The 24,930-nt window shown below is 49.7% G+C and overlaps 9 protein-coding genes across 9 annotated transcripts; 4 read left to right on the forward strand and 5 right to left on the reverse strand.

Annotated features, from left to right (window-relative positions):
• Positions 1 to 2,219: 2,219 nt before the first annotated feature.
• Triagg1_5366 (uncharacterized protein) lies at positions 2,220 to 3,006 on the reverse strand (the record flags this gene model as incomplete). The annotated part of the gene is made up of 2 exons (XM_062899872.1): positions 2,220 to 2,951; positions 3,004 to 3,006. 2 exons carry the CDS (start codon positions 3,004 to 3,006, stop codon positions 2,220 to 2,222), a joined length of 735 nt encoding a protein of 244 aa, XP_062755840.1.
• A 1,109-nt stretch (positions 3,007 to 4,115) lies between these two features.
• Positions 4,116 to 4,859, forward strand: Triagg1_5367 (uncharacterized protein; the record flags this gene model as incomplete). Its single annotated transcript, XM_062899873.1, has 1 exon — positions 4,116 to 4,859. The coding sequence occupies one exon, from the start codon at positions 4,116 to 4,118 to the stop codon at positions 4,857 to 4,859; it is 744 nt and encodes a 247-aa protein (XP_062755841.1).
• A 337-nt stretch (positions 4,860 to 5,196) lies between these two features.
• Positions 5,197 to 6,129, reverse strand: Triagg1_5368 (uncharacterized protein; the record flags this gene model as incomplete). Its single annotated transcript, XM_062899874.1, has 1 exon — positions 5,197 to 6,129. The coding sequence occupies one exon, from the start codon at positions 6,127 to 6,129 to the stop codon at positions 5,197 to 5,199; it is 933 nt and encodes a 310-aa protein (XP_062755842.1).
• Positions 6,130 to 6,683: 554 nt separating this feature from the next.
• Triagg1_5369 (uncharacterized protein) lies at positions 6,684 to 7,022 on the forward strand (the record flags this gene model as incomplete). Its single annotated transcript, XM_062899876.1, has 1 exon — positions 6,684 to 7,022. One exon carries the CDS (start codon positions 6,684 to 6,686, stop codon positions 7,020 to 7,022), a length of 339 nt encoding a protein of 112 aa, XP_062755843.1.
• Positions 7,023 to 8,062: 1,040 nt separating this feature from the next.
• Positions 8,063 to 9,917, forward strand: Triagg1_5370 (transcriptional regulator family: Fungal Specific TF; the record flags this gene model as incomplete). The annotated part of the gene is made up of 3 exons (XM_062899877.1): positions 8,063 to 8,542; positions 8,612 to 8,782; positions 8,841 to 9,917. 3 exons carry the CDS (start codon positions 8,063 to 8,065, stop codon positions 9,915 to 9,917), a joined length of 1,728 nt encoding a protein of 575 aa, XP_062755844.1.
• A 150-nt stretch (positions 9,918 to 10,067) lies between these two features.
• Triagg1_5371 (uncharacterized protein) lies at positions 10,068 to 11,344 on the reverse strand (the record flags this gene model as incomplete). Its single annotated transcript, XM_062899878.1, has 5 exons — positions 10,068 to 10,265; positions 10,324 to 10,763; positions 10,837 to 11,076; positions 11,155 to 11,233; positions 11,315 to 11,344. 5 exons carry the CDS (start codon positions 11,342 to 11,344, stop codon positions 10,068 to 10,070), a joined length of 987 nt encoding a protein of 328 aa, XP_062755845.1.
• A 445-nt stretch (positions 11,345 to 11,789) lies between these two features.
• Positions 11,790 to 13,746, forward strand: Triagg1_5372 (uncharacterized protein; the record flags this gene model as incomplete). The annotated part of the gene is made up of 5 exons (XM_062899879.1): positions 11,790 to 12,056; positions 12,144 to 12,335; positions 12,445 to 12,629; positions 12,708 to 13,529; positions 13,584 to 13,746. 5 exons carry the CDS (start codon positions 11,790 to 11,792, stop codon positions 13,744 to 13,746), a joined length of 1,629 nt encoding a protein of 542 aa, XP_062755846.1.
• Positions 13,747 to 15,225: 1,479 nt separating this feature from the next.
• Triagg1_5373 (uncharacterized protein) lies at positions 15,226 to 16,345 on the reverse strand (the record flags this gene model as incomplete). The annotated part of the gene is made up of 2 exons (XM_062899880.1): positions 15,226 to 16,220; positions 16,303 to 16,345. The coding sequence occupies 2 exons, from the start codon at positions 16,343 to 16,345 to the stop codon at positions 15,226 to 15,228; spliced, it is 1,038 nt and encodes a 345-aa protein (XP_062755847.1).
• Positions 16,346 to 19,021: 2,676 nt separating this feature from the next.
• Triagg1_5374 (transcriptional regulator family: Helix-turn-helix) lies at positions 19,022 to 24,499 on the reverse strand (the record flags this gene model as incomplete). Its single annotated transcript, XM_062899881.1, has 1 exon — positions 19,022 to 24,499. One exon carries the CDS (start codon positions 24,497 to 24,499, stop codon positions 19,022 to 19,024), a length of 5,478 nt encoding a protein of 1,825 aa, XP_062755848.1.
• Between the last annotated feature and the right edge of the window lie 431 nt (positions 24,500 to 24,930).

Raw genomic sequence — 24,930 nt, forward strand, 5'->3', positions numbered from 1 at the left:
GTGGATCGTGGCATTCGCGCCTCGCAATTTGTTGGTGTTCACTTTCAACCAGCAAAATAAAGCGGCGACATGCTGGCGCTATTAGCAGGCCAGGGGGTTCTGGGGCAGCTCCGCGCGCTAGGCGGCGCTATGCCATTTGCAACGATGGCGACAACGCAGGGAACGTTGAAAAGGTTCATCCCTCGAGCCATTTCGCGGTGCAGCAAACAGGACGAGGATGGAAAGAAAGGATGAGGTAAGGAAGAAGAGCAAAGACATAAACAAACAAACAAAACAAACAGTGCGGTCAATGTCTGTGCAGAGAGCCGACAGGGTGGGGGGAGTTGGGGGTTGGCCTTGGAGGAGGTACATGTCAACGGGTACAGGTAATGTACAGTACGTAGATGCAGATGGATGCCTTGTAGCCGCTGATGATGGAACAGCGAATGGAAGCCCGAATGGATCAAATGCTGCCAGTTCGCATAAATCGCCCGAGCGGGCAATTAAATCAACATCGAATGAACATTATTGAACGAAAATGTTCCCTCGCTGCGGCTTACATGTACGAGTACACGCGCCTGTCAGGTACGAGTACCAAGAAAACGCCCCCAGTCCAAACGCCAAAAGAACGAGCTCCCTCACCTCACCGCTAACGCCCACTAAAAAGAACGTTGTCCGCCGTCTTCTAGCGCCATGGGCCCCTTGCAGTGCCCCCTCCCGTGGTTGGCCAGTGCCCGCGTTGCCCCTGAAGCTAATGCACGTCTTTGGCGGCTCGACTGTTTTTTGCACATGGTCTGCATGGGGGTTGAGTTGTAATGGTAAGGAAAAAGGTTGACATGCAAAACTTGGCATAATGGCTAAAAAAGGGCTCTCCTCAAAGGCATCATGGCTGGAAGAAAGAGGGAGCTAAGAGCCGTGGAACTTGAACTCATATCAGTGCTCCGTACGAGTACAAGCATACGTAGTACATGTACCGATAGCGATAAGCTTGCCCGGCCAAATCCGACATGGAATTGAGGGCTCCATCGTTTTCTCAACCAGGCAATGCTCCGGTTTAGGACTGCGCAAGTACCAGTCTGGTGGTAGACTCGTACCTACATGTACTCGTACCTGGCAAGGTGCATGTGGTACTGTTACATTGATCATGTGCGATTATTGAATTGACGGATCAACATGTGATTTTGCGTCTGGCCTGTACTCCGTACTGCACTGCACCGCTGCTCGCTTGGCGGCGATTCAAGGACAGGTGAGACTCGGTGCAACTCAACCGCGAGGCCTTATTAGGTCATCTTAATGTCCACCGTTGCGGTAGACGTTCATGGATCTCACCGGGGGCCAGCCTGTGCTAGGCACGAATATGCCGTCTGGTACGAGTACTCGTACAGTACGGAGCACGAAGCATCGGCCATCTTCTCAATGTATTCTGTACTCCGTCCACGCGTCAGCTTCGGCTACTACCAAGGTACAGGTAGGTAGGCGAGAGCCCGTTTTTAGCATCGGCAGCAACTCGCTGCTTACATGTAGGTACAGTGGCACTTTGTACTCTGGACTTGGCAGCTTATGCTCGGAGCTTAGCAGTCCACTGTCCTCTGCACACCTCATCAAACATGGAGGCCAATATTGGTCAGATGAGGAATGGAAGACGTTGAACATAAAGGCACGTGCAATCAATAGTCCAGTGGCGAGAATACAGCGGTATGATTCCCCTTGCGCTTAACAAAGCTGTGAAAAGGAAAATCGCATCAAAGTCCCAAAATGCGGCAAAGACAATTTCCCTAAAACGCCATCAAGATCCCATCGAATTTTGCCCATCTATCATAGCACCAGCACCTTCAAACCACATCGTCAGGACAGCCCTTCTCTCATCTCCACGGCATCGCAACAGCCGCCCATTCTCAAGCTCGCAGCGCCGACTGGCTCTTCCCTTTCCTCCTTGAAATCCTTGCCAAGATGATCAGACAACCGAGCACTCGCGGGTGTTGAAATGCCGGTGCGATACGGTATTTGCTTTCCCAGCAGTAGCCCGCACGTAGCGAATCAGTAGGGCTTACATCGCGTCCAAGTTCCCATAAAACCATGGCGCAGAAGAGGATTCGCCTGGATGGTAATGGCTTGAATGCTGGCATTTCCCCCCGTGTTTCCGTCGGGCGGTATTCTTGCACCAAGCGTTGTGTCTCCGTCATCGATTTGCATGCAACAACTTCCATCGTATTCCCAAGCCGTGCAAGGGAAATGTCAACTTAAAGCTGGTCGAGGAGTTTCCGTCTTCTTCTCTCGAGAAGCTCCATCTGGACCTCCTCCAGCGTTGGCAATGCCCACCCATGGCCATCCCCACTATCCCCAGGTAATGGTTCCCAGCCGTCGGGGACTCCCTGAGGCCCTGTCTTGACGAGATTCTCCGCCGCCTCCCTTTCCTTCTCTGCCTCGTATTGTAGCAGGGCGTCGTCCTCTTCGCCGGGAGCGTAGCCGTAGTACGCTGCGTCCACAATTTTCCTCAAATCTTTGCTGGTCTCGAGTGGTTTGTCCTCTTGCTTCTTCGCTTGAGCCGCCTCAAAGAGCTCCTTGACGCCGGGCAGCTCTCGGGCTCGTCCGTAATACTTGTATCCCTTCCCACCGCCCGGTATTTCTCTGCCTTGCTCGTCGTACATCTTCCCGCCTCCTCTCATGTAATTCGGCCCGCCTAAATTCCGTATCTGGACCTCCCACATGTGCTTCTCCCGCATCAGCTTGTTGATTTCATCGTTGATGTCGCGGATCTGGTAGTCGCTGAGCACGGGGTCCTGGATCCTCGAGACCTTGCGCGAAATCTCCTTGAGTACTTGGCCACGCCATCTCTCGCAATTTGGGATCGAGTCGACTTCGGTGATGACCTTGGGGCGGCGGGTTCGTCCGGCGTCGATAATGCCGAGGTCTGCTGCTTGCGCTTCGCGGAAGCGGAAGAGCATAGACTGGGCCTTTTCCGAATTTCGAGCCTGTAGAAAATGTATGAGCAAACTTTTCTCATCAGCAAAGACGGATGCTTACCATTTTGACGGTGGGAGCACGAGGGCCAAGGTGCTGTGAAAGTTGACGATCGCTCAGCTGGCAGAAGCTCACTTTGGAACTTTGCCTAAGCCAATCTGCAGCCTTGCGAAGACCACTGTGGCTGATATGCACCAGCCACAAGCAGTAATAGCCGGTCACACTTTTGAGAGTCCCCAGCCTTGCGACATGGCAAGTATCCTACCCTGCAGTATCCAAATTCGCATATTGTTCAATGAAATCTGTTCAAAGAATGCCGCTTGGGGAAACTAAATTCCGCTAGACTCTCTGTTGCTGCTATTATTATTATTATTTCCTATTTTCTTTCAGCTAGGCAGCTGCTTTATACTCATACAATCATCTTGGAGTCAATGTCAACCTTACCAAGTAGGTACGTAACAGGATGTCCCAACTGTCGTCATCGCCATCACAGCATTTGTAAACTAGGTGCTCAAAGCAAACCTCAACTCTCATCGAGCAACATAAACTGTACATCTTGCTTCAATTACTGCAAACTAATTGCAATTTTCCACAAGTAGAATACCGGTTTGTTCCGGTTGTCAAGGCTCACCGAGTCCAGGTGACGATCTAATTGTTCACGCAACGCCCCGATAATAGGCGAAGCATTTCCGGCATTTCCGCTGTTGCTCAAGAAGTAACTTGCGAGAGAAAAAGAGCATCTCCGCGACACCTAACAAAAGTCAGCTTTATGCTAGACTGTTGAAATGAGCTGCCGGACGGAATCCGCCGTAACTCATATTTGGATGAGCCATTGCCGGTCATGGCCCCACTACGGAGCGGGATTGCTTTTGATATGGCCATTCAAGCTGGAGTGCTGAATCAGGCGGTAAGACAGTTGATAAGTATTCAAAGCAATGGTATTTACGAAGAAACCCGAGACGGATGGCAAAGTAGGCGTATTGACAATGATTATAAGACGGTGGTAGTCATCTCACTTTCGACAATTTTTATTCACCAAAACAAGCGCAGCCATAGAAAGAACAAACACCACAGCTTAAGACGCCCGGATCCCTCCTACTTCAATATTCTATTCCCTGACTCGATCAGCAACTCAAAATCCCTATCAATTCGCCACTGCATAAGCTGCTTTGACAATGTCGCACTCCATCATCTCCCCGGCTATCCTCTATTGGGGCACTCCCGTTGTCCTCGTCTCTTCCGAGAACGAAGATGGGTCTGAAAACATCTGTGCCATCTCTTCTGCATTTTGGCTGGGACATCGATGCATCCTCGGCTTTGCCGCCGAAAGCAAGACGCCAATCAACATTCTTCGAACTGGCCAATGTGTCGTCAATCTTCCCGACGACAGCATGGCTCGCCACGTCAACCTGCTAGCGAATACAACTGGCACCGAGAATGTCTCTGACTCAAAGAAGGACAGAGGATACCACTATGTCAAGGACAAATGGACTTGCGCGGACCTTACGCCCCAGAAATCTGATCTCGTTCGCCCGCGTCGGATTTTGGAATGTCCTGTTCAGATGGAGTGCGAGTTAGCCGAGGCCCATCAAGTTATGAAGGACTTTCCTGATCTCAAGGGCGTCATCGTCTGCATTGAGCTCAAGATTCTTCGAACTCATGTTGTGGATTCGATTCGCATGCCGGGATATCCCAACCGTATCGACCCCGACAAGTGGCGGCCCATGATTATGTCTTTCCAGGAGCTCTATGGCTTGGGAGGAGGAAAGCTGGACAAGAGCATCTTGGGCAAGGTTGAGGAAGAAAAGTATCGTCGACTTACACGAAGTGACGTGGTTAAATTGCCTGGAGATGACGACAAGGAAGAAGTTGAGGCGGTTTATTCGCAGGCAAATGGAAGCCTTGAAGATGGAAACTAGATATTATAAGACTGGTCGATTGCTTTTCTCCTTTAGAGCGTACACGCAATATAGAGTTGGACAGAATTTTTCTTACAATCAAGCTTGTTCATATGTCTAAAAGATTCTGTTCGTAGTATCCGTTGTCAGTGACATAGCATCAGAATGTGCCATTTATTCAGCAGTGGATATGTTAGTGGTAAGAAATGAAGCCTGCCAGAAGTATTGAGTAGGAAGTACTGAAGCCATATACCCATCTCAGAAGTAACAAGATACTCAGTCAGGAGCAGCATGCCTAAACCAGGAGAAAGTAATTACATTGACAGCGTGTAATATATTGACTCATGGGCTATTTCTATTAGTTACGAACCTGCCCCAGTAGATCCGGATCCTCATATGCTATCTTGCCCTCGCTAACGTCGGGATATACGTCAAAACGCCTCTGCGCCTCCAAAGGAATGTTTCTGCGTGTCTCCGTAATTCTCTCCTCGACCAGTTCGGCCTCAATAATAGCCTCCCCCTCCCCAGTCTCCGCCAGGACACCAGCCATTGGGTCGAGAATCATACTGTGGCCCCAGGCATGATAGGGACCATCCAAATTACGTGCAGGGCTGCACATTCCCACGTAAATCTGGTTGTCAACGGCTCGTGCCTGGGCCAGTAGTTTCCAGTGAAGGGCACCCGTGATGAGGTTGAACGCGCCAGGGTAGATTAGAGCGAATGCTCCTTTGCGAGTAGCAATAGTTGCAAGCTCGGGGAATCGGATATCGTAGCAAATACCAATGGCGACTTTTCCATATTCAGGAAAGTCGACGAGGGTGATCTTGTTGCCTGGGCTGAGAACATCAGATTCCCGAAAGGTAATCTTGCCAGGAATATCAACGTCAAAGAGGTGCAGCTTGCGATGAATCGATAATAAGGCACCGTCGGGTCCGAAGATGAGACAAGTGTTGTAATGCTTCTTTGTAGAAGGGTTGAGTTCAGGAATCGAGCCTCCAATAAGGTACACCTTATTCTCTGCTGCCATTGCCGATAGAGCATAATAAGAAGGGGCTTGCTCTTTTACTGGAGGCAAAGGTAGTAGAGTCTCTGCATATTTGGGAAAGAAATCGGTTCCATAGGGTGAGTTGAAGCATTCTGGGAGAACGACAATCTTGGACCCTCCCGAGGCAGCCTTTGCTACTTGAGAAGCAGCATGCTTCAGATTGGCGGCCTTGTCAAGGCCCGAAGACAGCTGTACAATAGCAATCTTGACGGGCTTCTTTAGAATGCTGCGAGCGACGGATGCCATTTTGGCGGAAGATGAGAGTCGACTTGGAGAATGGCTCTGGATAGGTAGCTAATGAAGAATGAGACCGTAAACGCTCTGTTGGATAGCTGACGAATAGCTGTTTGCCTATCAACAGTTGAAATTTGTCAATAATAATCAGTTGTCTCAAAATATCCATCCATGCAATGATAAGAACAAGATAGCTGTGATAGAGGCGAAGTAATACCAGCGTTGATGCCCATCGGCTTTTCGGCTTTTTCCACATTTCCATTTATTGCTCCATAGCGCATTCTAGGACTCTATCTCGCTCCATATAGAGGCTTTCAATAGCGCGGGCGCCCAGTGTGAGCGTCGGCTTAATCGCTCATTCACCGACAGCGGCGGTTCCACTCAGCTTCTCCTCATATCAGCTGGTGATAAAAGGTGGCTGTCGATGCTAACGTAGGAAGAGAAAGAGTCGGGTTGGAGAGCTGTCCACGCGACTATACAAATCACAAAACGAATCAACGGTTGCATCTGCACACTCAAGCCAGCTGGCACAAAGCAAAACGCGACATTCATTACCGACTCCGACAATGGAACAGTTTGAATTCCATGATCCAACAACGCGCTCCACCTGGCGGCAGTGCTCGCCGGGAATCGAGGAGCTGATTCTCAACGAGGACAAAACAACCGGTCGCAAAACTCTGCTCCAGCGATGGCAACCCGGCGCAACAAACCCGGCTTCAACCCCCTTTGTGCACACATACATTGAGGAGATTTACATCGTGGAGGGCGATGTCACGGATAAGACATTGAGACAGACGTTTGACAAGGGCATGTATGCATACCGCAACCCCGGCATGGAACACGGGCCGTGGTCTTCGGAGCGCGGTTGCTTGATGTTTGTCACTTGCGCGGCAGTTGATAGGTAGTGCAAGCACATGTATGTACGAGTTGAAATCGATCATTTGCATTGCATGGGTTGAATCGTCCAATGACGCAGAGAGACCAAGAACTGGCTTGCATGGGGCTCAACGCTGGTGGAATCATTTGGTTTCTGAGTGATTGTTTTGTCATCCTGCGCTGTCCCGTTTACGGAAAATGGATCGCAAAATAATATTCCACGTATGATTGAACTCGATATCACCGTGCCTAATAGCAAGCAAGCCCCCTAAAGGAAGGCTCAATTCTTCCAACCTATGTTCTCTCTCGCCTCCTCTCCTTCTCTCGCCAACATCCCGTAGTATTGTCGTCTTTGTCCCTGACAACAATTGACAACGAGCGATTGATTACGTACATGTGCCGGCTTCTCCCTGTACCCAAGCTGAAAACGGGCGTTCCATGGAGCCAGCCTCTTCTCCGCGTTCGCATTTCCTTCTCCAAAAAGGCCTGCGGAGGTTGCGGAATGGCGTCGAGCTTCCCCAACTTCCTGACTCATTAAGCATCCTCAGCTGGTGATTTGGCGACGCATCGTCCGAGCTATTCCTAAGAACGGGGACCCCTTCCCCAGATCCCCCAGAAATAAAACCCCAGATCTAGAGCAGGCCCTTTAGTCATAAGACTCTTATATCGGCAAATTCGCCTCCAACACACAGCAGCTCATCTTCCCTCCCGCCAACAATCTTCCAATTGCCGACACTTGCTTTCCATCACAAACCATCACCCTCGGAACCGGATCCCCGTGTGTATGTGGAGAAACCCCGAGATGTCGGACGTTGTGGTGGCCCAACCGAGGAAGCCGGCCAGTAGAGGCAGCAGACGAGGCCGGAAACCCACATCGTGTACGCAGTGTCATTTGAGGAAGCAGAAGTGCGATCGTAATCAGCCGTGCAATCGCTGCCTGCAGCGGGGAGTTGCTCACCTGTGCGGCGATTCTACGACCAATGGAGTCTCCAAGGCGTCTGAGACCCCCCAGATGGTTGCCATCACCCAGCCATATTCACCCAGACCGAGAAGGATCATACAGACGCCCATGAGTCCTCGTTTGGGTTCGTTATTCGCAAACAGGGGGTCGAGAGCCTTTTATGGCTCTTCCTACTTTGGACACCAAGTAGCGGCTAGGATACTGAGCGAAGAGGGTCAGGATCTCCCGTCAGGGATCTCACGGGGTCGTGACACGCTGCAGTCTTTTCGGGATGAATCCAGCTCTTTTGCCCAAGTTTGGGACCTACTCGGTCTGTTGCCTCGTCAGAAGTCGACGGTTGATCGGCTGGTGAACATTTTCCTGGCCGAAGTGAACTGGTCTTTGGATGCGGTTCACGAGGCGACCTTTAGGAGCAGCTATGACGAGTTTTGGGGAAGGCGATTTGGATTTGACGATCTGGCCAACGTTGATCTTCGCTGGCTGGGACTTTTATTCATAATACTGGCATTCGGAGTGCTGCTCGATACTCCACCGCGTCTGACAATGGATGTTCAGCGAGAGCGAGAAGAGGCATCTCTACGATTTTACGTACGTATTTACTGATCCCAGTGCAAGTGAATGTAAGACGAGCTCGGCGACTGACGAGGGACTATATAGTGGGCAGCCAGGAGAGCAATTGTTATTGCTCCCTCATTTTACGGAGAAAGCACCGATATTGTACGGGCAGGGCTTCTGGTCACTCGCTATCTTCTTCACACTCGGCGAGTTTCGGAATCATGGCTGACAATCGGCTTTGCTTCACGAATGGGGCAAGCCCAAGGAATGCATGTAAGAATTTCAAAGATCCAATATTGTTTATGACACGAGAGAAGCTCACATATGTCAGGTTGACGGTGAAAGATGGCGCATGTCGCGGAAAGGCACAGAGCAGCGGAGACGACTTTGGAGCCACATATACGCCATCGATCGTATGATATCCCTCGCATTAGGCCGGCCCTATGCTATCAATGACGAATTTTGCCTGACACACGAGGCTGAAAACGTGTGGCTGGATGACTTGGAGGATGAAGAAGCTGCTCGCATTGCTCCGCAGCCGCTCAATCTACCAACGCCGAGCGTCCTGACATTCCTACTCTATCGACTTGCAAAGGTCATTGGCAAGATTCAAGAGAAATGCTTCGGGTTGGAGAGAGCCAGCTACGAAGCCGTACTTCAGCTGGATGCCGACTTGGTCATGTGGAGCGAAGAGCTTCCGCCATATTTCAGCCTAGACAACCCAGACACTGCAGGAGACGAGGCCCTTCCATTTCTCCCGTGGCACCGACTCTATCTACACACATCATTTCACTTTGCAAGAATCATCCTACATCGGCCATTTTTGCTCCGGGAGTCCATCACGGATCGATTTCGGTCGAGCCACGAGGCGTGCATGTCATCAGCGCTGGCAGATTTGAAAATCAGGCTTCGCACGATGAATAACACGACCGCGGACAACCTGCGGTGGGCGTTTGGAGCCCACAATCTATTCAACAGTGCGATGATTTTAGGGATCATTGCGGTTAAAAACCCTCATTCGTCGCAGGCTGGTGCTATCCTGGAAGACCTGGAAGCGTACTGCGAAAACCTGCATCGAGACCCCTGGTTGAACGAATTTGGTATGGCGGAGCTAAAGGTAATCGAGCTTTGTATTGCAAAGGCCAGGGACTCCAGATGTACTTCGATGAGTGTTTATGCATCTGGTTCTCCAGCGGAGCCTGTTAGCACCAGAACCAGCACTGTAGATGGTTCTGCGCGTATACGACCCCCCGACTTGGAATCTCCGGCCATGTCTTCGGATATGAGCTCCATATATTGGCCAACTGTTTGGGAGGATAACCAGTTTTCATTTCCTGGTGCGGCAGACTTTAGCACTTGGGAGCAGATGATATCAGACATTGCGGAAGATAGCTATATTGGGCAATAAGGCCTACATAGTAATGAATGCTATTCTAGATTTCCAACTCGATCCTATTCATCGAAAGTATTCTAAACCAAAATTCCTAACTGTCCTATCAGATGTACGCTCGTAAGAGAAACTCAGTTGTACACTCGCAAGAGAAACGTCTAATCCCCCTTACGCTCTCGCCTCAATCAGGTGTCCATTATGCGTAGATTCTTTGAAAGCAATGGGGTTTGTCAGCGAGCCGAGACCATGACTAATAGTTACAAACAATTCATCGCCTTCGACGAGCCGAACTGGCGGGTTTCGGCTGACACCAATTCCGCAAGGGGTCCCGGTTAGAATAATAGTCCCCTTTTGCAACGTGCAGCCCTATATCTGATCGTAAGCAAATAACACCTTGTAAATTCTCCTCAGCTGATGCCCTTACCTGAGAGAGGAAAGATACAATCTTAGGAATGGAGAAAATCATGTCACTCGCTTCTCCTTGCTGCATCACCTGTCCGTTGAGGACGGTCTGCAGCTTTAAAACCGACGGATCGGGAATGACCCTTGACGAGACAAGAGCTGGTCCGATTGGTGCGAATCCGTCGAAGCCCTTGCCGCGATCCCACTGCGAAACTTCGTTCTGGTGTGTCCGTGCGGTAACATCGTTGGCCGTCATGTAACCTAGCACATATTCCATGGCATGATCCTCGGAGACATCTTTGCATGTCTTTCCGATGACAACTGCCAGTTCCACTTCATAGTCCAGGTGGCAGTCGTGTAGATCTGCGCAGTGAGGGGCAACAATGTGGCTCGAAGGATCATTGATGGTTTCGGTTGCCTTGAGGAACATTGTCGGGGTTTTAGGGATTGACAACTTCATTTCTGCCTAGTATTGTCATGAAATAGTTAGTTACCTCTATCCAAAATTATTCCTTCGAGTTGTGCCAATACTTACGGCGTGTTCGCGGTAATTGAGTCCAATGCATCGTATAGTACCCGCTTCCTCTGGTCTGAGCGGTGCCAGTATCTGTTTCTCCGTCAACAAAGCTGATCCACGTCCGGTAGTTGTAAGTTTCGCCGCTGACCCTTTTCACCTGCACGACGTCTTCTGATAGGGCGGCGGATAGGTCTAGAGCTGACTCGGCTCGAATAATCCTAGCATATACGTCTTCGCCACGGTGTAAAGCAATGCCAACTAAACCATAAACCCATGTTAGTTTTCGCATGCCTGTAACTATCCCGTGCTTTGGAATCAGGGTGTAATGCATCGTACCATCGAGATCATCGTCAACGGGTTCACCGTATCTCTCTTGACCATTAACATCTTCAAATCTAATTAACCTATTCCAGACCTAGAGGCGAACAGTCAGTCCAAGTCAGGTCCATAGTAGATAAGAATGGGCCAGGGTATTCAAGGCAGAACCGATACTTACAGGCTGGCCTTCTAACAGTATAGGAGTCATTGTTCAAGCCAAAGCGATATATGCAAACACAGTTGCTGCACACTTGGACCAAGACTTAAGCCACAAAATTAGGGCAGCCTCCATGGCGGCGCGTGCCTTATCTGTATATAAAAGCTTCTATTTTCCCTTTTACCAGGCCTGGAGGTGCATCGGAGCCGTGCTTTCGGGCATTGGGAATCATTTGGCATCGGTAAATGCTGCTCACGGCGCTGATGCTAGCGTGGAGTCAGCCTGCATGTGCCGTCGGCATATTGAGGCCTGGCCATCGGCAAAATCGGGAAATGGACTTCCCCCTAGTTCACGATGGCGACTCTCGTGATAACAGCAACAGGCATTCAAAAGACCTTGTAAGTCCTCTGCAAAGACTACAAATACGATTGGAGTTGTTCAATGAAACTCTGACTCAACAACACTCAACTAAACAGTTTCAATTCTTGCCTCTACAATGGACGAGAAGAAAATTGCAACTCCATCCGACTTGTCAGAACATGCCTCCGTCAACAATATAAGCCATGATGAGGGAGTGGTTGATGTTTCAGTGGGGAGGGAGACGGTAAAGAGGAAGCTTAAATCGCGTCATATGCAGTTTTATGCTATTGGCGGTACCATTGGCACAGGTCTCTTCGTGGGTATTGGTGGTGGCCTTGCCCAGGCGGGTCCCCTGTCTCTCTTGTTGGGTTACTCAATTACTAGTGTCTTTATATTCTCTATGGTGAGCTTCATATGGTTACTTTCTTACATAAGGCTCTGTAATTGGGCGTCATGGTGTTATGATAATGCTAACGTACGCCATCTTCAGATGCGATGTCTGGGAGAGATGACAACTTGGATACCACTTCCTGGAGCTACACCAAGATTCTGTTCTCGGTTTGTTGACGAGGCTCTGGGATTTGCAGTTGGTTGGAACCAGTGGTACAATTGTGCAATCACTGTTTGTGCAGAGATATCGGCCGCGGCCGCGGTTATCCAATTTTGGAATGACACCATTTCTGTAAGTCTCCAGGTGCTTCTCTGTTCTAGTACTTTTGTGGTCACCCTCGTGGTTACATGTCTTCCCTAATGGCGAAGGAAGTATATCAGAATGCTGACTGTATACATAGCCTGCCGTGTGGATCTCCATCATCATCGTTCTGATCTTCATATTCAACCTCATCGATGTGGGAGTATTCGGAGAAGTCGAATTCGTTTTCTCCTGCATCAAGATTGTGACTCTGGTCGGCCTTCTCATCTTGTCCCTTGTCATTGATTTGGGTGGCGGTCCAACTCACGACCGATTAGGATTCCGGTAAGTGCTCTTTTCATTGTAAATTTCTCTTGCTCTCAAGAATGGAGCTAGAAATGTTAACCTTAATTCCTCGCATAGCTATTGGAATCATCCCGGAGCTATGGTGGAATACATCACCAGTGGCGACCTTGGACGCTTCCTCGGACTTTTCAACGCCATCGTCAACGCTGTATTTGCCTTCGCGGGTATCGAGATGATTGCTGTTGCAGCAGGAGAGACAGAAAACCCTCGAAAAAACATCCCAAAGGCCGTGAACCGACTCTTCTGGCGAATTCTCTTCTTCTACGTCCTTGGAACGCTTGCTATCGGCGTACTTGTCCCATACACCGATGACAGACTCCTTAACGGTGGTGCTGGTGTTGCCAGCTCACCCTGGGTTATTGGAATTACTCGTGCTGGCATCAAGGTGCTGCCTCACATCATCAACGCCGTGGTACTCGTGTCTGCCGCTTCGGCCGGAAACGCGTTGCTCTACAGCGGTAGCCGATATCTCCTTGCCCTGGCTGAGGGCGGCCAAGCCCCGAAGCTTTTTCTCAAATGCACCAAGAGGGGAGTTCCGATTTACTGCGTTCTCGCTACGGGTTCTCTGGCACCACTTACCTACATGGCCGTCAGCTCTGACAGCGCCAAGGTCTTTTCGTGGTTTGCCAACCTCGTCACAACTGCTGCCCTGTTTACCTGGTGCAGCATTTGCGTTGCCTACATGGGTTTTGACCGCGCACTTCGTGCTCAAGGCATAAACCACAAGGAAGAGCTGGCCTTTGGTGGTCGCTTCCAACCTTACCTCTCGTGGGTCAGTCTTGGATTCTTCATCATCGTCCTCATCTTCAACGGCTTCAGTACTTTTATCCACGGCCATTGGGACACAGAGCATTTTGTAGTAAGCTATATCGGCGGACCGTACGTTTCTAACCCATCCCCTGTCTCCTTGTTTCTCTGCTGACTTTCCTATAGCCTCTTTTTCGCACTTTTCTTCGGATGGAAGATCGTCAAGAAGACCAAATTCCACCACGCCAAGGAGATTGATCTTGACACTGGACGCCAATTGGATGAGTCTACAGACTTTGAGGAGAAGCCAAAGAATCTGGTTGATCGAGTTTGGGCATGGGCAGCATGAGATATGATTATGAAGACTAATACGTTTATATACTCTCGTGAGCGGGAGGGATATGTTGAACATGAAGAGATTATTATACTAGTTCCAAGTGTAAACAGATATCGAGTGCTAAATGGAAATAGATATTCGGGCGTTTTTATGTACCTGACTTTTCTTAATTTTCCTGGCACAACCCCATGTAGATACAAGCACTGATATAAAAGCAGGGGAAGCGCTACGTACTTTGAAGACGAACGGCTCTCAACAAACAGTTCAGTGATAGGAGAGTTCTTATATGAACCATTTTATGCTCACTTGACAGACGTTTATCTTGATTAAGAACTTGAAGACTATGTTTTCCGCGCCATAGGGAGCCAATGCTTTGGCCCAAAGCCAGGTGTACTTAAGAAGCATCTCCAGAGTATATACCACTTGGTAAGTAGACTTCTTACTAGTAGAACTTGAGTGCTGGCCCAACCGGTATTCCCTTACAAAAATACCACTCAATGAGCTGATTGGTTGCTGTTGCTGCCGAATGTATGTACTTATTTATTTTGCAGTCTCGCTTTCTCTGACCTCCACTGGGCTCAGGAGCTATTCTCTAAGGATAGCAATATGAGCAAAAGAAACCCTGATATACTCCTCCGAGGCGTGGGTGTCTTTCGTGGGAAGTATGGTGATGGCCATAGGCGCCTGTGGTTGCCTCTCTTTACATTGGAGGGAGAGGACTTGGGGATGGTGATAGTAAATTTTCGGATAATTCTTGCCAGAAGCTTTCAGCGTCATTAAATATCCCCATTGTAGAAATTTTGGAGCGGCAAAATCTGGTGTCGAGAGTAAATTGGGAGAAAATATATATACAACTAGTCATACGCTTGTTTTGTGAATATCTTCACTTGAGCGTTCGAGTATGATTAGTAATCCGAAAATCATGAGCAGCCTCGCAATACCGCCCGAACAAGATCGAGCTGCAATAGGAGAACCCCCCAATTTCCTACATGGGCAAAAGCCCTTGATAAACAGCTCGTCTTGAAGTAGTATCGCGTGGCCAAGTCCAGCCTAGCTCTTGGCCGAGGTAAAAGCCTGTGATACTGGAACCCATGTTTAATAATCAGAAATGCAGGTACCGGCAGATCGTCACATTAAATCTTTAATGACACGGAAAGGGTGGGGGTTATCTTAGTAAGAAACCTATTGTTTTGAGATAGTCTAGATGAATAAGCATCAAGAATTGACGACATGGTTGAGATGTTGTGGAAAGATGTTTTAATATGGGTTGTGTGAAGAGGTATATCGCCATGCCGCTTGCATACGATTACGGCACTAGGAAGTGGGAGGTTTAGCTGCACTAAGTAAAGAGCCGAGAAGACACTGTTAATGAATTGTGTACATGGCAATGTCACTTTGTGTACAAGGCAAGACAATATGTTCATATATAGTTGTTTTATTTGGGAAGCTATTTGAGTACATGCCATTTATTTTCTACGTAGCTATAGGTACCTAAGACTTATATTCGCCTGACCTCTCCTCAAGACCCTCGACAGTAGTAGTTCTAGTAATGTGCCTCACCAACGCCTCGTCTCCATCTGCGTGGACAGCATGGCCCGTTCCAATGACGCTCAAGCTGTCTCGCATAACAAACTCATAAAAGGCGCTGGAAACCAGTGTAGCTGGGATACTGGTAAAGATTCCAATAGCAGCATAATTCATGTATGAGAAGGCCTCTCTGCCGTAGAAAATGGCCGCAACAACTCTGGGGCCAAAGTCTCGAGCCATGTTCATGGTAAGAGTGTTGGCTCCAAAAGCCCAAGCCATGGCACCGTAAGCCAGTCCAATGATAAGAGGGGCGAGAGATGGAGAGACAAAGGGGTTCGCCGGGTCGAGGCAGGCCCAGATGATGAGACCGACGAAACAGTCGCAGAAGAACTCGGTCATGAATACATATCCCATGGATTGACCGGGGTTAGGGAACGAACACAAGACACTGGCTGGAGCACCGTTGGCAACAAGAGGTTGGCCGGCGGCAAGAAGAACTTCCTTCATCTCATCAAGTTGCTGGTGGTAGATGCCCATGAGAACAAGAGCGGCAATGAAACCTCCGAGAAGCTGGCTGAAGATGTAGTATGGCACCTTCTTGAGGGGAAAGCCTTGCCAAAACCACAGCGCAATGGTAACAGCCGGGCTGAAGTGGCCTCCAGATGTTGGCGCGCATGTAATGATGGCAAAGGCAATGCCCAATGCAAAGGCAAAGCCAATGGAGAAGAGACTGCCAAAGGCAGTGGAGCCGATGGGGTTTGTAGCATTGACCGTGAAGGAAGTGATGGCGCCGATGCCGGGCAGCACATACATGAACACTCCGGTGGCTTCAGCTATGCATTCACGCAGCCAACGAGGACGCCGGTGTTCGAAGTCGAGTCGGCGCTGCGAGACGCGCCTTGGGGGTACGACGTTACGGCTGATATGTTTTTGGACTGCATCCGTTGTTCCCAGCTCTACTGTGTGGAGTGTCAGTTGACCGAAGTGAGATTGACAAGAGTGCTTTACTCAAAGCCAAGAGAGGAAGGACACAGGGCTTACAGTCATGGGTGTGCAGGCGATTCAGCTGCTCAGTTGGCGACATGATGCTTGACTTGTGTAACAGTAAATCTTGATGTTTCACCCGTGTTGTGTATATCAAAGCCAATTGGGCGCTTGAATAGAGGAAGAGGGTAAGGAAGGATCGTCACAACAGGAAGAGGGATGAGACTATATAGTTTCATGCAGGGGAGCGACAAGATGCTCGTAGTCACGTCACGCATCCAAGCATCAGCAGCACAGATGACTATGAATGTAGTAATGTACGGTCAGACCCTGTCGGAAGCTTCGCACACTCCGTACGGGATCCAACCCTGCCTGTCCGCCCCCGGCCCCCTTCCTAGAAATAGACGCCCCCAGCTTTGAATCTACGTTGGTGGCATTGGATCGCTTGCTTTCGATAGTTGACAGGAGTTGCGTCGACTATCTCCTCCCTACCACCAGGTGGCTGAACTTGTACATGAAGCGGTTCTTTCGGCCGGCCGCCCATTGGAGGCCAACTTTTCGCAACAAAACCTACCCTCGTCTTGCTTCTTTTACCCCGGACAGGTGCCCACCTTGGCCCCTCCTCGCCTCCATCTTCCCCCGCAGTCTAACGATAATTCAGGCCATCTCTCCGGGTTGCATGGTGGATTGTCGCTAGCCCTAACAGCGGGAGTACGAAGTACGAGCTGGTTTGCGAGGCAAGTCACGCAGGGGAACAAGATGCGAGACGAGGACTAAGACAAACTGAGCCGGACATGTCAACAAAGTCCGCCTCCTGGCTGTATGTTAACACAAGGCGGCCCCATTAGTTTGCCCGACTAACAAAGCCCAGCTGGTGGCTGCGGAATGGGCAAGTGTTCTAGGGCTATCAAATTCATTACGTGGACACTTGTATACGGAAGTGGCCGTTTTCCTTTTATTGACCTGTGTCGCGATGTGTAAAGGGCGTGACCGTCCGGGAACTTGTTTTTGTTCTCCGTCGTTGCCTATCTTCCGCCCCCATTACTAGCAGAGACTAGGGCACCAATTGCCAAAGCGGATCAACCGGTGTATATAAACTCCGTGAACTCTTTGAAGTTGATTTCTTAGCGAGCCAAGTCAACCTGAGAATGTATGTACTTACAGGCAGGAGACTAAAAGAATGAGAAAAGCGCCCAGTTGCTACTAGCCCCCCCAACATTGTTACAGCATGGCCAGACTAAACAGCCCATCTTGATGAGTTTCGTCGGCAAGCTCTCTTGGCCAGATCGCCCGTGGAATTCACCCCGTACTGCGGAATGGTGGATGTGTGGGGAGACCCTTGTCCGTTGTGCTGAACCTCACCTCATCTCATTCTCCCCCACACAAACCCGAGACAAACTCCAGGTTGTCTATTTGATAGTTTAATTCCGCTGAGTCCCAACGGGCTTGACCGTTTATGCTAAACGAACATACGGTCCACCCCCGCGTTTGTGGCGAGCCAACCGACGTCTGCCTGGTTCCGCTGACTGTTGGTTGATTGGAGGCAAACGGCACCAAAGACATCACCAATCCATGACTCATGGGGAAGCTGTCGAACAGCCACAAGACACTAGAGAAATCTGAGCCGAGGCACGTCTCCATCAAAAAGTGAGGAGAAGCCGTCTAGCCAGCTTCCTTCCCGGGGTTATTGCCGAGCAGCGGTCGATTTTAAAGCCACTGGCGTTTTTTTCTGCAACTTCATTTCTTTGTTTTCCACGCCAAAAATGAAAACGAAGCCATCCATCTCGAACACTGAAGCGTGGCGTTTCTTTCCGGCAATGCAGCCAAGATATCTTGGCCAGCCAGTAACGAGTTCGCCAAGTCGGGACGCCGCCGAACGACAACGACTAGCCACCAGTTTCCCGAGCCATTCGTACGATTGACGAGTTTTCTCAGGCTTTGGGTTGCGACCAATCAGCTTCGGCCGGACCGCTCTCGGGGAGAGCAACTCGTCTCGTGCGACGGAGACTTTTTGGGCCGATTTTCTCCTAGGACGAGCATGAACTAGGCTGGACGGCATTGTGCAAGGGCGTACGAAGTAGACTCTTTTTTAGTTCGGACTTGGGGATCAGCTCAAAAAGCGAAACATGGTTTCTCTATTCTTCTTAATTCAGCCCTTCACCGATATGCGATGAGGCTGCTTAGGCCACCCACGATAATTCCGCGGATCCGGCGTCGAACAGCCGCGGCTGGCTGTCTTCCAAAGAGGGGGAATATTCCCTACATCAGCTATTTTGGATTCATACGTGGCTGCGCCTCTAAATAAAGGTAACAAAAAGGAAGGGCACTAAATCTAGCTGAACCGCGGTTGGGGGAATGTTAACCTTGGTTGGCTTGCATTGCATGAACCAGCTAGGCATAGCACTGATGTATTTGTGTTGTTGCAGCCGGCATATCACGATCAGCAGCCGTGCTGATGGACCTGCATGCGCCTCGCTCGCGTAACTCGCCAATTAACTTTGTCTAGAGTTGATGAGGCTTCGTTGAGATGGCAACTCTGTGCTGCTACACCAATCAGTAGACGGTGATATCGTTGCATACCATCCTTGTCCTGTTAGCAGCTCGACTGTTGAGCTTCACTAAAATCAGCCAAGGATGGCGTTCATCTTTAACAGGTTACACAGCTGAGTTACGCGGTAGAAGGATCACCCGTGATATCGTAGAACATTGGCTGTATTACTGTCTGAAATGACAAAACATTATTTACGAACTATTATAAGACTACATACGAGCTGATTCAATAAGCTAATATGATCCTGCAGATCTTGGACTCCTCAGTCTGTCCTTCTGTCCAATCTACCTCCCCGAAGCCGGCACGAGTAAGAGTTTTCTTCCAGTCACTCACATCCATAGTAGCATGGTCTCTACCATCGTCGAAGAGCCACCATCCATCCAACTGTCCAAAAATGACATCAAGGAGATAGTAATTCCTCCAAGTGTATTCTACAAGAGTGAAGAATCCACCTGGGCGCAGCAGTTGGCGAGCGTTTGATGTGCTCTTGCAAACATCGGGGGTTGCATGCATGACGTTTGTTGCAATGATCATGTCGAAATAGCCCTTCATGTCCGCGGAAGGGTCTTGCGTGATGTCGAGGGTTCTGAATTTAACAAACGTGTGCTCTCGTAGCTTTGATTTAGCTGCTGTAACAAAAGAAGATGAAATGTCCGTAAAAGTATACTCGACAGAGATGCCGAGCTGAGCAAACGCCTTGACTGCGGGAAGAGTAGTCCCGCAGGTGCCCCCGCCGATTTCCAGCACCCGGACAGTCTGGCGTGGTGTCTGTGAGCCGAAACATGTCTTGATAAAGCTCACAAGCTGCTGAGATACGGAAGCCTGTATGGGGGCGATGAGGTACTGGTCTGCCATCAACTTGCGCTTTTCTGGGCTACCAAAAAGCAATACCAGCGGGTCCAACTCGCCAGAGACGCACTTATCCAACTTGGAGCCAACAACGTGAAGGAGCTTGTGTTCAGGTGCAAATTGCGGAAACTCTGAAATAATCCGGTCATATCTCTCAGATGATGTTGGTTGAAGAGCCACAGCTTTAGACGTACGAACCCAGGCATTGTGAACTTGAGTGAGGAGACCGTCATCACGAAGAGCACGCATCAACTGAGCCATGAGCTTCTCATTCCGTGGTAAGTGGGGTATGTTCGGAATCTTCTGGCCGGCGTTGATGGTGGAAAGGTCACACCCAAGCTTGGCAAATGCCTCAGTGATGTAGGCAACAATCAGGCTCGCTTGAGAAGGGTGGACTTCAGAGCAGAACTTGTCACATCCTGTTTCTCGGGCAATGAGATCGAATTCTCCACGTATGAGGTCGAAGGCTGTCTGAGCCGCAGCGGATAGTTCCTTGGTTGACCGCGGATCCTCATGGCCTGAAAGCTTCATGCTAGACGTGGCGGAAGTTAGTGATGCGTTCTTAGACCCAGTCGTATCTGGAACATCAGATGGAGGTCTTGAACTAACTTCAGCATTGTAAGAGAAGCCACTTGTTCGGTCCGCAATGAGTTTGCACAAAGCGCCAACATTGTGGGCACTCTCAAATTCTCGCACGCCGATTTTGATGGAGAAGACCTTGCTAATCTCGTCCGCAACCTCCATTCCCATCAATGAATCGATGCCAAGGTCAAAGATGGAAATATCGCTGCGAAGGGAGCCAACATCGACGTCAGCGATGCGGCCAAGCAACTCGAACAGCAATTTGGAAACATCCGGCAAGTCTGGTGACAGGATTGACTCGTTGTCGACGGATGAATCTGGAGTTTGGGGGCGTGTCGTGGTGGGTTCAACGTCGTCAATGACCTCATCTGACAAAATTGAGTGACGTCTCGGGGTGAATTGAGGGGATGGAATGGTAGACGAGGCGTTTGAAGGAGGAGCAGTAATGGTAATATGCCTGGTTGGCTGTGGGATTGCGATTGCAATAGGTTTGTTGGACTGAGGAGGTCTAATAGTAGCTCTCCTTTTAGACTGAGAGGCTGCAACCGTGATAGGGCCGCCGAGAGCTTGTCGTAGGGATTCAAGCTGTAATTTGGCGAATGTCACGTCCAGAATGACTGCAGATAGCTGACCACTTTGTGTATCGCATACAAAAATATCGCAGGTCGTCTCTGGGCCGTCAAGCCCAAAGAATTTGAGATAAACCGCCCAAGAAGTGTTCTTACCGGATGACAAGTCAAGAGAGTCTTCAAATATGACCTGCCCCATTGCCATGTTGATAAAGACCTCATCGTCTTCGCGGTCTTGCAAGCCGTTTAGGCAGAGCAGGGGAACTTGAATGAAATGCTCAATGGCCTCAAACTTGTTATGGAATGAAGACACTAGGTAGCCTGCAGCTTCGTTGCCTTTGGCAGACACCTCCTTGACTGACTGCCCAGATTTTGGGATTTGAAAGACGTTTAAAACACTCTTGTAGACCGCTTTTCCCTTGACGGAATCTGCTTCGTCATCATTCGTGAGATTTTTAATGAGAGTCGTATCAATGAGCCTTCGGAAGCGAGCAAAATCCGCCTTGACTCTCCCACTACTGACTAAAGGAGCAGAGACAATTCCGGAAACGTACGTTTGACTGGAATTGGCAGTGCTAGTGATGATAAAATTCCAAGACTGCGAATGCTTGACTCTAGTGACTGTCAGACTGAGATTATCCTCCGCCTTGGCTGGTATCGGACTCTGTTGTGCCAAGTATTCCACATTGTAAACGTTGTGCTTTTGGGTGGGAAGATTTTGGACTGTGTCAATAGCCTTGGAAATCAAGTTCATTATCGAAGAAACCGGGCAGATTTGAACATTAAGAATGTAGTTCTCAGGGCAAATTGTTTGCCAACTCTCGTGATGAGTGTTGATGCGGAATTCACCACCCTCATTGGTCTTTTGCAGCAACTGCAGGAGTGATTCTGGCTCTGAGACTGGAACTGGAACCTCAACCGCTGGAGGACCCAAGTCTTTCCATTCCAACCAGAAGCGCGCTTTGTCAAATTGGTATGGAGGAAGATTCAACACTTCATATTGCTGTTGTTGGCTGTGATGGAATGGCCAATACTGTATGGCCAGACCGAGTTCCCAAAGCTGCGCTGTCATTTCTGCCAGAGGCTCTATGGATGATGCAGACTCTAAACTCATGGACTTGATGTTGTTTGCAGATGCTCGTGTTCCGAGAGCTCGCCGTACCATGGACGCACCGAAGCCCGAACCGGCCTCGAGCCATGTACAAGGGCCAAGCTGTTCTGCAATCCTCTCTACTGCCTGGTGGAAGTATACTGGATCTCTCATATGTGACGCGACAAGAGCTGGAGTGGCAGTCTCCCAAGTGCCAAGGCCAGAGCAAGTCTCCAGGGGGATTCTTGGAGACTGGAAGTGTAATTGTTCGGTAATATCTTGTAGAGGCTGGAGTAGGGGCTCTGTCAAGGAAGAGTGAAAGGCATTTGTGACTCGCAATCGTTTTGCTTGGATTGGCTGCGGTGCATACTTCAGGATGGCTTCCAGAGCGTCTACCGAGGAAGTACTACCTGCGATAACAAAGCTTTGTGGCCCGTTATAACAAGCAATATCGAGTCCGAGATGCGCATGCTGCGCCAGAAGACTCTTTACCGTGGCCAGGTCCGCTTCGATTGCAATCATTGAGCCGGAGTCATTACCCCAATGCTCCTTGATTAATCTAGCGCGTCCAGTAATCAGCTGCAAGCTATCATGAAGCGATAATACTCCTGATACACAGAGAGCTGTAAGTTGGCCAAAGCTGTGACCGACGAGCTTAGCTGGTTGGAGCCCGCAGTCTATCCAGGCCATGGCGCTCGCGTATTGTGCACTGAATAGTATAGAGTGGAGGAGGACAACTTCTTCATGTGGACCAGGCTCGAAAATGTCCGGGAAGATACTCGGAGATCCAAGTGCACGCAACGTAGCATCGCAATCATCCAGATGCTTGCGGAAGATGGCAGAAGAGTCGTAAAAGGAGCGAGGAACGGTAGCCATCTTGCCAGTTTGCCCGCCAAAGTACAAGACAACTGGCTGCTGTTTGTTTTCATTCTTTAGAGGCTCCATGGATATTGTAGATGAGAGAAAATCCTTGAGCTCTTGAAGCGACGAAATGGTTGCGCATGCAGTATATGGCAAATTGGGGTTCCTGCGGCGCCATAAGTGGTAGCAAATGTCTAATGCCAAGTCATTACTGGCTGAGCCTGACTGGTTTATGAAACTCAGCAACTCGGAGCAATATGCTGCCATGCTTGAAGGGCTGAAAGCCGTAATAGACACGGGATAAATCGCTACCGATGTGGACGAAGATCGGCCCTTGATGTTTGGGGGCTGAGCAACGATCATTGCTGCATTAGTCCCCGAAGCACCGTAATTATTGATGCATGCAGCTTTGAATTGAGCCCTCCATGGAACCTTGCTTGTAGCAATGGCCATGCCACTGGGTTCCATGGGTCCAATCGCCGGGTTAAGATTCTTTAACAATGCTTGTGGCGGAATCACTCCCTTTTGCATCATCAAAAGAACCTTGATGAGTCCAGACAATCCAGAAGTAGCTTCTGTATGTCCAATGTTACTCTTTAATGAGCCCAAGTAGGTTTTATCGCCGTGAGGGCGAGAGTGGTTGCCAAATACGCCTCGTATACTTCGAGACTCAATCGGATCTCCAAGGGCGGTACCAGTTCCGTGAGCCTCAACATACGAAATGTCGTCAGCATGCATACCAGCACGCCGTAGAACCTTTCGGTAAAGATTCATCTGAGTAGGCCCATGGGGTACCGTGATGGAGTGTTCGTTTGCATTCTGGTTAACGCCCGTAGCGGCGATCACTCCCATGATAGGATCACCATCCCGAATAGCTGCAGAGAGTTTCTTCAGCACGACAACTGCCACACCCTCTCCTCGGCAATATCCATCAGCTGCGGCATCAAAGGATTTAGATGCCCCTGTCGGGCTTGTGAATTGGCCACTGGCAAGGTTCTGGAAGGTATCAGGGCTGACAAAGATGTTCGTGGCCCCTGCAATGGCAGCGTTGCAGTCTCCAGTTGCAACGGCTTGACAGGCTTGATGGATAGCTGTACCTGATGCTGCGCATGCTGTGTCATACATGATGGCAGGGCCAGTCCAGCCGAAGTGATGGCTGATCTTTCCCGCAATAAACGGCCGGATTGACCCGGTCAGTGAGAATGCTGAGGGTGGATGGGTGGCCACGTTCTCAGCATACTCGTTTGTGCAAGTGGCAAAGTAGCAGCCAATGTCCCGCTCTGTCCCCGTTGTGTAGGTGTCACGGCTGAAATAGCCTGCTGACTCCAAGGCCTGGTATGTGACCTGCAGCCCCAGTCTCTGTTGAGGATCCATGAAGGTGGCTTCGCGACTGGCAACCTTGAAGAACTTGTGGTCGAAAGCATCTACATCATCAATGGTGTTGGCTTTGAACGGCCTTTCATAGGCTCGCCGTGCAAAGCGGGCATCTGGGAAACGGTCCTTGGGGAGATCACGATATAGTGTTGTTCCTGTTTCGAGGATCTGCCATAGTTGCTCTAGAGACTCAGCTCCGGCAAACTTGCATGCCATTCCCGTTACGGCAACGGCTGAGTCTTGAGAGTATGGTAGGGAGGGAGATGCATCCATCTCTGGGTTTCCACCCTCCAGTGTATTTCTCCAATTCTTGTTGCTCCAGGCATTATCCATGTCTTGGGTGGACGAGCCATGGCTCATCTCATCATGAACGGCCATTTCTGCGGGCGTCCCAGTTCAGAATGGCGTGGGTCAGCTCGTTATTCGAGACGTTTGCTCCGAAATCCTTGTAACGTGTGAGCTAAATAAGAACCTAAATGACAGATGCTGGCATACGTACCGAAACGATGGGCTTGGGGCTGAGAATATAGATATGTATTAGATGCTAAAACATCTCGCTGAAAGCCCATACATAAACTATACAGTAGTAACAGCAGAAGAGTCAATGTGGCTTAAACAATAAATAGGCAAAGCTCGCCTACCTGTCAACCAGGCTGCCACTTCAGACGATATCATATCCAGTTTATATCCGGGCCGTGTGAATCTGAGGAAGCTGGCAATTAAACGAGTCTTCGCGATCAGCGGTCGCTTGCCTGAAAGGGGGATGTAGCACTTCCTCATCGGTCTATTTTTTAACCTCCATGGCGATG

This window comes from Trichoderma aggressivum (assembly GCF_033847375.1).
Source record: "Trichoderma aggressivum f. europaeum strain CBS 100526 chromosome Unknown scaffold_018, whole genome shotgun sequence".
NCBI lineage: Eukaryota > Fungi > Ascomycota > Sordariomycetes > Hypocreales > Hypocreaceae > Trichoderma > Trichoderma aggressivum.